Source organism: Amblyomma americanum, chromosome 3 (genome assembly GCF_052857255.1).
Source record: "Amblyomma americanum isolate KBUSLIRL-KWMA chromosome 3, ASM5285725v1, whole genome shotgun sequence".
Taxonomy (NCBI): Eukaryota; Metazoa; Arthropoda; class Arachnida; order Ixodida; family Ixodidae; genus Amblyomma; species Amblyomma americanum.
This window is the reverse complement of record NC_135499.1, coordinates 72,165,581-72,178,474: the sequence shown is the minus strand read 5'-3', so window position 1 is coordinate 72,178,474 and position 12,894 is coordinate 72,165,581. Positions and strand designations below refer to the sequence as shown.

The 12,894-nt window shown below is 49.4% G+C and overlaps 1 protein-coding gene across 1 annotated transcript in view; it reads right to left on the bottom strand.

The window, feature by feature from the left end:
• Positions 1–12,894, bottom strand: part of LOC144123825 (phosphatidylcholine translocator ABCB4-like) — a 56,855-nt gene that overhangs the window by 21,770 nt on the left and 22,191 nt on the right. The window contains exons 10-14 of the mRNA XM_077656565.1: positions 12,590–12,754; positions 9,874–9,915; positions 6,400–6,528; positions 2,673–2,897; positions 25–129 (exon numbers count right to left, since the gene is read on the bottom strand). Coding sequence (XP_077512691.1) covers positions 25–129; positions 2,673–2,897; positions 6,400–6,528; positions 9,874–9,915; positions 12,590–12,754 — 666 coding nt within the window. The remainder of the gene's footprint in view (positions 1–24; positions 130–2,672; positions 2,898–6,399; positions 6,529–9,873; positions 9,916–12,589; positions 12,755–12,894) is intronic.

Below are 12,894 nucleotides of genomic sequence, written 5' to 3'. Positions count from 1 at the left end.
AATCCACTCGGCTGTGGTGCCTACCTGCACAAAGGCGCAAATTCCCGTGAAGACACCGACGAGGAGGAAGAGGAAGCAGTAGAACCGCGTGGTGGCCCTGATCGACTCCGCTTTGGCGGTGCTCAGCCCCTGCCGACAAGGAAACCGGGACCACGTCAGGATGGCGTGAATGTCATGCGCGAATGTCGTGAGCGGTGAATCAGTTATGTTACGGCTGATTAAAAAACCGCTTCGCGAGGAGACTTTATTCGAAGGTGAGAAAACAGCGACTGTGGCTTCGCAGCAGTAGTGAAAACCTAAGAGAAAGAGGAAAAGGGAGGAGAAAAGCCACTTTTGGGTAGCTTCTCTCGGTGGAAGAGAGGACAGGGGGGTGCGAAATTGTGAGAATGAGTTTGCGACGGAGTGAAATCTTTCCTTCCAAATTGGTCAGGAGGATGGAAAATTATTTTTAGGCTTAACGGTCAAAAAACTGCCTTGATTTTGCGTAAACTTCGGGGTTTGTTATCCCTTTTAGTGAGACTCTGAGTCGCTCTTGGTCGTAAATTTCTTTCAAACCTCTTCGTTTTACAGGCTGCAGTTAGTGAAAACGCCAGCGGGATCACCTGTCTCATACCGTAGGTCTCCTTCACGTCCGTGGAGCTTAAAAGTTTTTTAAAGGCAAGAAGAACCCTTTTCCTAGCCTTTGTAGGTAATTTTATGCCTGAAAGTGCCCTGAGTGTTCAGAAGCATACCATGTGACCGAAGACTGTACGTATGTAAGCATGGGCTGAGAGCACTACAAGCACATTTATAAACAAACCTTACGCCTTATCCAGCTCAGCATGAGACTTCGAAAATATCTCCTGCGACAATATCAGTGCCTCCTTCCGAGGTCGAGGTCTACAGACATCAGTTTTTATTCTTGTATGTAAAGTAAACACCTCGCAAATGGCAGGGAGATTTGCAATCGGCACTGACCGGAAGATTTTTTTCCTTCCACCAGCAGCAGGAGCACTGAGTTCCAGTGTAAAACATGCAGCACTTCAATTTTCTATTGTCGGTAGCTATTGGCTTCATGGTCTTAACGTCACAAAGCCACTCAGGCTATCAGGGCCCCGTAGTGGAGGACTCCAGTTAAAATCGGCCAGGCCACCGGGGGTTCTTTAACTTGCACAGGATATCAGGGCCCTGTAGGGGAGGTCTTTGGATCAAAATCGGCCATCGGAGGTTGTTTAACGTCCACACGGGCCTCTTGTTTTTCGCCTCCAGCGAGATGCAACCGCCGCGATCGGGATCGAACCAACGTCTTTTGGCTCAGCAGCCGACCGCCATAACAACTAAGCCACAATGGCGGCCCCCATCTATTTCTGCTCCCACTTTTCTCTCACCGTATGCCTACAATATCAACAGCCTTTTACCACCGCAAAGTCTAGTCGTCATTACACGTGGCGACCTTGTCTGTGCTTGAGTAGTGGCCCCAGCTTCAGTGCACAAAAGCGCGGGAATTTTTTAAACTTATGAGCTCTCGCTTGTAAAAGTCGCTCTAGGAGCTACGAAGGTATTCCTGATAGTTCGGTGCTCCCTGATCAGTTTCGACACTCTGGGTTTCTTCCCTGCACGTCGACACGTGTGCACGTTATTTCCATCGTCAAGCCATGCTCTACACACCCTTGCATCACGTGGCGCAGCTTAAATATGAATTACAGTTGCCGTGGAGAGACAACACAGGGTTTCAAAAGTGACGAGTTACAAGGAAGGAATTTTCTTTCCAACGCCAACCTAGTCAACCATGAAGAAGGTGCCGACTTGGCAAATGCATTGGTTCGTCCATAAGATTGATCGCAGTGTCAATTTTTTTTCCTTTTAAATCGACCTCCCGACCAGGCAGATTTCGGCTGAAATGTTCACCTTGAAAGCCACAGTAGAGACTGATGTCTCATTTTTTTTTATACACGACACACGCAGTTTTAAGACAGGAATATCGGCAATTTATGCAAGAAGGCTAATGCGTCGTATAAAGTGCATATTACTCGGAAGAAATATCTGCAGAAGACGTGAACTGACAGCTAAAAAGCATTTGGTAAATTGTCTGTTGGCGACTGTACACTCAGGCTTTACTTTTTTTTTGGCCCCTGCGACACGCATGCAGCGCTTGTCTACGATAATATGTTTACAGAGAGATAGAGAGAGAGAGAGAAATTGATTGGTCGAACCCCCTATTCAGGATGCTGCTTCAGCTAGGAAGCTCACCTCACAAACTCCTGTCGTTGTGGCAGGTCAGAGCCGGAACGCGAGTCGTTCCAATGCTCAGTCTTCGGATTTTGGTTTCTTTGTATGTCTGGATTTTCTTGGCAGCCCCGTATCATGTAGAACAGGTCTTCCTTCTCTCCGTAGTGTACGCATTCTGATTTGTATAATTTCGGATACATCCTGTTGCGAATGTTTCGGCTGTACATTTAATCTTTCTGTAAGCGCCCAATTCCTTCTCTGTTTAGCGTTGTCCATGGAGCTTTATGATGTAGGAGAATTTTCATGTAAGTCAGCAGATGGGTTTAGAGCTGAGGTAAACCACGTGTCAGAAGAAGGCGCGGATAGAAGTATGCGTAGGGCACTGCTCTCTGGCCAACCATGGCGGCACATTTCGCGCAAGGTCAGGGCATGGGCAGCAAGAACGACGCCACCGTTAAGCGTACCTGGAACATGTCCCCGAGGAAGATGGCGTACACCGGCACGCTGAAGCCCATGAGGAAAGAGCAGACGCAGCCGGCGGCCATGTAGCGGCGCTCGGGATCCGTTAGGCGCTTCAGCTTGGCCGTCAGCGACTCGGACGCCGAAGGCCGCTCTTCGCTCGGGGATGCGACTGACACCGGCTTGCCGTCTACCACGTGCATCGGCGGAGGGCTGGTCGGCCGAGGTTGCTGCGCACGTAAGCTGGCCTTCGCGTCACCTTTTCCGCAGCAGCAGCAAAGAAAGGCTCGATGGAATTCGAGCGCAGGAAAATGTCGACAGACACGTTTTAGTTCGCGCGGCTACCATCGCGCACTGCATGGCGCAGAACATTATAGGGACGCATTATAGGGATTAATTGCCTCAGCAAAACTAGTGTTAATCACCGCAAAAGCTGGAATTAAAAATAATCCCGCCTTTGGATTCAACCCCTGATGTCCTTGCCGAAAAAGCCGGGTTAGCGTTATTATTGCGTTATTATTATGTTAGCGTTATTATTGCATGTTCGAGATTCTGAGGCATATTGAGTATACAGGGGGCCAGTTTTTCATCGCAATGTCTCCACCATACTTCAATAATTCAATAGTTGCCTGATGTTTACCTGCCCCTTTCCCCTGCTGGCAAAGCTTTCTTCATTTCTCTTATCAGTACCTGTCGGACATGTACAATTCGTCCACACTACTGGCATCATAATTAGCATCTTGATTACCTCGGCTGTTGTAGAAACCCCCTACGTAGAATTATTCAACTACTTTAATTATCTCCTTAATATTGGTAATGGCATCTCCCTTCTCATATTTTAGCGGGTACATCTCGTTTTTGCGTATGCCCGGTGTCCTCTTCACCGCTCTAAGGCAACTTTCGTTTTTGCGAGCATGCCGTATACCCTTTGACAGCTCCAGCTGCCACTTGTGTTCTAGTGACCAACCTTTTTGCCTGCCTGCCCGCCTACCTACACTAAGGATGAGGCATTTATTGCGAGCGAGCCCGTATCCAGCGGATTTACCGAGTAATGCCGTGCTCCATTACTGGATGCGCCTCTGATGAGTTAATAAAGTGACGAAGGTGTCTAACCGAAACAAAGCTGAAGTCTATTTTTGGTGGCTGCACGAACCAATCCGGACCCATATTTTTTTCGCCATTTTGGAACTGAGCCCGAACAGAAACGATTCGGAGCAACCGCTCCAACCGGTTCGGGACACGGCTGAATCAAACTTCTAGTGCAGTACGGCATACCTTGTTCACACAGACTGACAGGTTTTACCTTGCAAATATAACTACCGAGGGCTGCGCTACGCAATGTAAAGATGCCAGCCAATGCACGAGCAAAAAACTGAGGGAAGACTGGCGTCTAGGAAAGAAACTTTGTGCTTCCATAATGCTGTATTGGTCAGTGCCAAAACTTGTACCATACCGATTGGAAACCTTGAGATATTTAGAGGATTTTCCTTTCACATATCAGCAGAAAATAGTGACACAGTTGAAACTGAAGACGCCGCGGTGGCTAAGCGGTAATGGTGCGCGGCTGCTGAACCGGAAGGCGTGGGTTCGATCTCGGCCGCGGTGGTCGCATTTCGATGCAGGCGAGCTTCTGGAGGACCGTAACTGTGCAATCTCAGTGCACGTTTAAGGACCCCAGGAGGTTGAAATTACCAGATCCCTCCACTACGGCGCCCCTCATAGTCTGAGTGGCTTTGGGACCTTAAACTCTATGAAACAAATGAATAGAAACGAGGTAAAATTGCTCGAACTAAAAAACACACAGCGTAAGATCGGCTTTGCTTTATTTTTGTGACGTACAGACGCCTAAGCACTTGTCTGTGGAACACGCCAGCTCCGTGCTCCGGTGACAAAGAGCGGGTGACAAAGCGGCGGCGAGAATCAAGAGCAAAGATGACAATGCAATATTGTGATTGCACCAGCGCGCATTCAATCCAGCCCGTCTCGAACCGGGCGCTGTCGCAAGATGTCGGGTGTGTAGCCCGCAACACGTTAACAGCACGCAGCTCGTGTTCTAGGCAAATGTTTTTGCCATCTGTACCACCCATTTTTGAAACACAAAGACCCCCTCCTTATACAAAAATCTGATGCCTCCGACCCAACCAGGCCACGCTACTGCCTATCCTCAGCTCTGGCGTCCCTGCTATCTTCGCACATTGAGCACAGCATTTCATCGGTGTCTGATCTAGAACCAATAAAAGCAACCGCTCAAGTCAACATTCATTTAAATAGCGTACAGTGGAACTGTGCGTGTGGCTGTGTCGACGCACCTTGCGGTCGAAGTAGCTGTCCATCAACAGCTGCTCAGAGACTACCAATAAGCTGCGCCTCTAGCGACCCTAGTAACAAATACGCACAAATTCTTGACAAGCGTACTTTAGTGCGGAAGCACTAATAAGGTGGTTTTGACCAAAGTAAAATCGTCTAGTCTGTCTGTCTGTCTGTCTGTCTGAGAGCAACCTGAATCGCACAAATTGCACCGGTGCCCTGCCATCCCAGGGCAATGGCACATCGCTTAACCGCTGCACTTCTGCGATAGGAGTTGTGTGAGGGCTCACAGGAATCCATGAATGCTAAGCAGAGAAAGAAATTCTGCATATATGAATACGCAGTGCTTTGGCGCTGTATACGAATTGTATAAATATTCTATACCAGCTTTTTAATGCGAAATCGTTCCAATATAAAAATTTTCCGTAATATAAATCAGTGTATCTTCATATCTCCCCTCGGTAGGCTTGAATTGTTTTGCTAATAATGTATTTGCTATCGTCAAAAACGTTCCATGCTGCTTTTCAATGGCAGTCTTTACTTGTTGCGAGCGATGGAAAGAGAGATTGCGTTACGCAACGGCAGAATGGAATTACTTTCAATATATCTATAATAGTACGCTGACAATATTCCACAGATGCCTTAAAGTTAAAATTGATACCCAAAAATCCTGTGCTTGGTTCAGCCGGGCCATAGTGTGCACTCAGCTGTGGGTCTTAGTTCAGGAATTACTTCGAGGCATTTCCGCGCACTCTTGAAAGACAGCGGAATTCGACCTGACAGCAGGTCGCATTCCCTGCTACCTTCTTCAGGCATGTATATACACCTTGCGTCGAAAATTAGAGCCCAGGCGATTTGCTTCCGAGCCAAACCGTGTGGCTCGTAATACATCTCCAGCTTTGCGAATCTCCTGAGGATAAGGAGATTTGACGTCCTGCCCACTCCGACGGGTAGTGCTTCTACAAATGACAACGGAGCCAGACTAAGGACTTAGAAGAGAATCCCCGGGACTCTGAACTTTTGACAAAAGCAGCATGTGCAGCAGTGTACCTTGAATTCCAAGCTGGAGGTTTATATATCGGTTCTGTAGTACAACCTTATTCAAAAGTGCGGAGCCAAATGGGTTCATTCCTGAAACATATGCTATGTGGCTCAATACGCCGCGCCATCGAGCGACATGTGTTGAAGGTGCGATGAACTGTCGTTCATCTTTCAGGAAGTTAGAACTGCATTGGAATCACAAGAGCTCCACTGCTCAACTTAGGAGGAAATCTCTTGGGCACGTTGCTTTTGACAAAGCTTGTACCTGTTGCCAAAGTCTAGCTTTCAACAAACTTTGTTCGTTTCGCAGCGTGTCCATAAACGTGTTGTGCGCTAAGTAATAGATTAGGCCGTAAAGGCGCGTCTAATGCGGCGCGTACGTACGTCACCGTGCTGGAAGCTCGTGCGCAGCATCCGTTGCTTGAGCGGCGACACCGGCAGTGCGTTTGTCCGACGCATTAGCAGCCGGTGACGCGGGGGTGTCATGGCGACGTCCTCTTTCTGCGGGCTCATCTGCGGTAAAGGACGTCCAGCGCAAGGGAAACAGCAAATCAGCGCCGGACGGTAATACCACGACGGACGTTATACTTCTGTCGAACTTAAAATGTAAAGAACTGAAGTATGCCACCCGTACTGGTTTCTCATGGTTCGTGCCTAAAACTCGAACGAATTATGGTCGGCAAATGCTTTCATACACTCTTCCATGCTCATTAAATAAGGAATCTAAATTGATGTACACTTAGGTACCCGTCAGCGCTTCGTGCAACTGAGATTTGTACTTATTATTTGTATTTTGTTTCCTGCGTGCTTGCTTGCCGTTTTATTTTATTTCCATATTGATGTAGTGATCCTGTTATTAATGTATTCTGATGCTGCATTCAAGGCATTGTAGGGTGTTTCGACCACTGTCAAGTCCTCTCTCTCGCTTTTTGTCGACGCACCCAGCATCCTCAAGATGTTGAATAAATTGAATTGAATTAAACCACTCCACTACTGCGCCAGGAGTGGTATGAGGACTCCTAGGTATCTATGAATGCTAAGTAGAGAAATATCATTTCTGCATATATGGATACACCGTGTTTTCGCACTGTATTCTGTGGTGGCGCGTTAGCACCGTGCGCTCTAAGGTGAAGAAGCCAAGGAAGAGATTCGCAACGTCTGGAATAAACCAGTTTGACGGCGGCTGTTGTGGAAGCAGCTTCGTCTACGCTAGTGACCTGGAACATGGACAGCAATGCTGCGCCCCATGATGCTTCCCAGGCTGCGACGTCCCACGTCCTCTCCGTTCAAGCCTACGCCGTCAGCCTTCCGCAATTCTGGCGCAACATCCTGACGTATGATTCTTACAAGCTAAAGCCCCTTCTCGCCTGGCGAGAATCATCTTCAAGCAATCTCGGTTCAGCCACCTTAAAGCCTCGCTACCCGCCGAGGTCACGCTCGAGGTCTGCGACATTCTGACAAGCCCTCCAGCAGCGCATCCGTATGACCCGTTGAAGGTAGCCACTCTACAAGGCACTTCGCCATCTCACCGCAAGAGTCTCCAGCACAGGGGAGCGTCACAGCGCACCGCAGTGCTGGCATCATAGAGTTTCTTACTACAAACTAGAAGGAAAGCTGGCGGCGGTGCACGTGAGCCACCATGGGCGCTCAAAGCATCACGGAGCGATGAGCTACTTGGTGCTCGTTTATTGCAATCTATAAACAGGATATTGAATGTTAGGACGCTCTTGATTATCGAACAAAGTTTGTTTTTTCATTATTTTTTGGCCAAAAGTTTTGTTCATGGAGTCGGCAACTCTCCGGCCCATGATGCTTAGAGGGCCCATGGTGGTTCAGGTGGTCTCGAGGGAGCTCCATGCAAACTCCCTTAGGCGGGCGCCAGCTTTCCCTCTAGTTAAATTAGGAAACTCTATGGCTGGCATCACCGACGTTTTGGCGCTGCTGGGGAGCGTTGAACACGGCCGTGTGGATGGCAGAGAAACGGGCAGAGGATTCATTATTGGAGACGAGTGGTTCCCGGACAATCAAGGTCGCCTCTAACATTACCGACTCTATCGGCGGACTCTGGTTTCTGGTTGACACAGGTGCCAAGGTCAGTGTACTCATTGCCAACGCTGTGGACCGTACTGTTCTGTCACTGTGTCACCTCCAAGCAACGAACAACTCGCTTCATTTTCGGAGCGGAGTTACTCTGCCATTTCACCCTCCTGTTGACATAGCATGGAAGAAACTCTGCGATTCGACTACCGGTTTCTGTATGACTAGCCGGCCCTCCTTTTCTACTCCTTCGTCTTTACGATCTGCCACACCGTCCCCTCGCCTTACGGGGACCTGCTCACAGAGCTTTCATCTTTGACAGCCGCTCCCGACTGGACAAAACCTGCCATGCACAATGTCGTGCCCTGCATTATTACCCGGGGTCAACCAACTCATGCCAGAGCTCCTCCTGAAAAGCTCCGCATTGCCCGCCAGGAGTTCCAGCACCTGAGATTGGCACTGCCCAGCCACCCTCCAGATGTTAGTCGGACCCTCTGCACATGGTCCCTAAGAAATGAGGTGACTGGCGCCCCTGCGGGGACTACCGTGCCCTCGCCTTGGCCACTCATGCTGATCGTTACCCGTTGCCGAACATCGAACACTTTACGATCAACCTACATGCCTGCGTCATATTTGCAAAACACTACCGTCAAAACTTACTATCAGATTCCGGTTGCTCCAGACGACCTACAGAAGACGACCATCATCACGCCTTTCGGCCTTTTCGAATTCACAATGATGCTTCTTGGCCTACGAAATACAGTGCAAACCTTGCTTTTCATTGACGCCATTCTTCGCGGTTTCGCATTCGTATTCGCGTAAGTCGATAATGTGGTCGTCGCTAGTTGCTCTCTCGCCGAGCACCTCCGGATTTGTGCCGCGTATTCGAACGTTTTGCCGGCGACAGACTCATTCTTAACACCGACATATATGTGTTTGGCGTCTCATCCTTGGCCTTCCTCGGACATCTTGTAGACACCCACGGTGTTTAACCACTTCTGGACAAGGCAAAGGCTGTCAAGGCAGTCAAGGACTGCCCCCGCCCTGACTGACTCCGTCAGCTCCGGCGTTTTCTTGGACTCGTCAGCTATTACAGGCGTTTCATTCCTGGATGCACTGCTCTACTGCAACCACTCGAAAGTTTACTTCGGTTGGTCAAACCAAAGACACCCGCTCTCACCTGGACCGAGGTTGCCAAAGCTGCTTTCATTGCTGTCAAGGAACGTCTCGCCTCTGCCACTCTTGTAGTTCTCCCGGCCCACAACGCACCCAATAGAATCACGGTCGATTCTTCATGTTCCGCCATTTGCGGCGTCCAGCAGCAATTTCGTGATGTTAGAGGGCAAAAAATTTATATAAACAAGAAATAGAAGCGGGCCTAAGACAGATCCTTGCGGAACGCCAGACAGAACAGAGGAAAGTGATGACGAATGAGAATTAGCGTGAACGAATTGATAACGGTCCGTTAAGAAGGCACGGATCGAATCCAGAACCAAAGGATGAAGGTTTAGGCATGAAAGTTTGAGAATTAGGCGTGCATGAGAGACTTTATCAAAGGCTTTTTCAAAATCTATGAACATGGCATCCATAGGAATGTTATGATCTAGACATGCAGGAAGAGAGCAAGTTGTGTATCACAGGAGCGACCTTTGCGGAAGCCATGTTGAATACGATGAAAAAATTATGCGATGATAGAATGGTGTCCGCTCGGCTTTTCCTCGAAGAAACTCTCCTCTTTGGAGCAATGGTACAACGCTTTCGGCCGTGAGCTCCTCGCGGCATATCTCGCCATGCAACACTACCGTTTCTTCTTGAACTCACCCAGGGATGTTCAACATTGGCCTTAGTGGCGGAAATTACTACCTGCGCCAGGCACATCAACGGCGCCCATAACATTCCCACAGACACCCTCAGCAGTGAATACTTCTTGTAAACCTCCTTTCTTACCCTGCAAGACCAGGCAGCAAACTTTCAAGCACTTTGCTCATTGCTCATTTCGTTCATAATCCTTGCACCTACGCGCTGTCCATTATACCTATCCTGGCGTGGAAATTATTTACGACGTGAACCCTGTCACGCCGCACCCTCTTCAATGGTCTTCACCGCATTTTTCATCCCGGTATCCGTGCCTCTCAATGTCTCGTTGCGGATCGCTTCGTCTGGTCTGGCCTCAAAGCCGACGTACGCAGCTGGGCTTGGACGTGCGATGTTTCCAGCCTCAGGACTCCTGTTTTGCTGTAATTATACCGACATGGTCGTACCATTACCTTCATCGCACGGTTACCGTTATTTAATCACCATTATTGACCATTTTACGCACTTGGCGGAAGTCAGCCGAATACCGAACGTAACTGCGGAAACGGTTGCCTCCGCGGACATTTCCACGTAGATCGCCTGCATCGGTGTGCGAGCGGAGGCCATCAGCAGAGGCGGCCGATTCGGGTCCGCACATTTCTACACTTTTACCCAGCTTCTCGTCATCACCCACTGAACTACAGGTTATCATCGGCAACGGATTGGTCGTGAGGTTAGACCGTCGGTTGAAGGCGTCGCTCATGGCTTATGGCCTTCCGGAGCATTGGGGGACTTCCTCGCCAGTCTTGTATGCCTTCGTCCGGTCATCAAAGAAAATCTCGGATATGCTCCTTCTCATCTTGTTTTTGGAACATCGTTGCGTCTACCAGCTGATTCGTGTGCTCGCCTGCCAGGAACGTAGTTCGTCGTCATCCTGCCATACCTTACGTTGAGCGTCTACCAGTCCCCTATCTGCGCCTCTTCGACACGCGCTCTCCAGTGCAACCCAGTGTCCACCGCGATTTGAGAGACATCACCTACGTTTTCTTACGCCAGCATTGTGCCCGCCGTCCGCTTCAGGCACCCTATATTGGACCCCAGCCCGTCGTCGCGCGGGGCGACAAAACTTATACGCCGCGTGTCAACGGTGTCGACAGCGTCGTTTCCCTCGACCGCCTAAAGCCTGTCCACGTCGACAACAGCGCGCTGCGCTTCTCTTTCCGCTTTTTTTCCAACAAGACCCTCATTCACCTCGCCTTTCACCTGCCCTCTTTCACCTCGCCGGAAGACTGTTCGCTGTGATGACTCCGTCTCCTGGCGGAGAGAACCTGTGGTGGCGCGTTAGAGGCGCGCGCTGTGAGGTGAAGACGTGAATGACCAGCCGCGCAGCGGCTGGAATAAACAAGTTCGGCTGCGGCTCTTGTCGAAACAACATCTTCTATAGTCAGAATGCTGTAAATAATTTCATTTTTTTTCTCAGGGACAGGGTTTTATTTCGCGCACAGATCAATTAATTGTTACTGTAATTTACCGCAGGGTAGAGTACGTTTCTCTTCGTGGACTGAACAGCTCCGAAAGACTCGGCAGATGCAACCAGGTTCATGCGTGCTGCCAATGTGATGCGTCCTTATGTTCAAAGACCAACAGCAGGGTAGGGACAGTCATTGCCAGCAACTGAGGCCAGGCACCATGCGCTGTCTTACGAACATAAGGGGAAATTATACGCAAGACATGTTTATCTGTGTTTTCTGCTTTAAAGGACGACTGACGACAAACTGATGTCGGCTGGTATGTCGGCACAGAAACCACCCTCACCAAAAAATGAGCTTTCATAAGCTAGAAAAGAACACAGCGAAATAGAGGTGCTGCCACCATTGACCATCCCTGAAAGCAAAGAGTGGTGACCAACAGACAGGTTTGTGCGTGTAAATCCCAGGAACCATGCTACGCAGTTCATTTCGGTGTTGACGTCACTGGTTTGAACTGAGTGGCGGAAAAATCGTAAAACCAACCAAGCAGTTCGCAAATTAGCAAATTTTCAGCAATAAATGAGCTTTTCCTGCCAGGAAAAATATGTCAGAAAGAGCCAAAAAATGATTTTGCTAACAACTGGATGGATATGACGACAGTGTCCCTTTCCCGTGGCCTGGCCAGCTAATGTCACTTGAGCGAGTAGCCCGGCTATCATGTATACGGTACTCTAAGGAGTGCAAAAGCCGTGCTCGCCGTTTAAAAGCGTGCTCTAGGAATGAATAACAGCAACGCGAAAGATTTTATTGATCAAGTGTAAGCCTGCTCTTTGACGAACAAGTGCGCAAGAGTAACATCTGCTCTTAAACTGGAGGAGAGAAAATCAGTGGTAACACGAGCAGTGCAGGTGGCTACTTAGGGAGGGGGCTACCTTTCAGCAGCTCACCAAACACCAGCATTGTCTCAGTGAACTGACGTAGTCAAACCAGCTTGCCAATATGTTTTTCTTCGAGGCCAAGCAGCGGAATAAACGCACTACTTCTGCCAGCCATGATGACCACTGAGTGCATATGACGAGTCCCTTACTGGATTTCCAAGGCAGCTTTTTTTTTTGCTGCCGGGCATCCCGTTTCAAAAAGAGATAGCGTGAATTACTGCGAAGAATTTTGTTGGACTTGGGTGTCGCGCATTTCAAACTCCACGCGAACTGTTTCGCGATGGGTGCACCCGTGCCCATCGACAGAGAGGAGGGCGGTGCGGTCGCAAATACTACCTGCGTGGTGATGAGGTCCAGGTATGGCGCGGAGCCCCTCTTGATGAGCTCGTTGTGGCTGCCCATGTCCACCACGCGGCCGGCACGCATGACGACCACGCGGTCGGCGCACCGGATTGTCGACAGGCGCTGGGCCACGATTACCGCCGTGCGTCCCTCGCGGGCCTGGCCGAGCATGAAAAGCATCAAAAGTAGGTAATTCCCGGTTGGAGAGCGTTGCCTCATCTAAAGGTGTACCTCTGCGTACACTAGGATTTAAGGCGGACGTTTAGCGTGCTTTGCGTCTATGATGTAACATTTTCTAC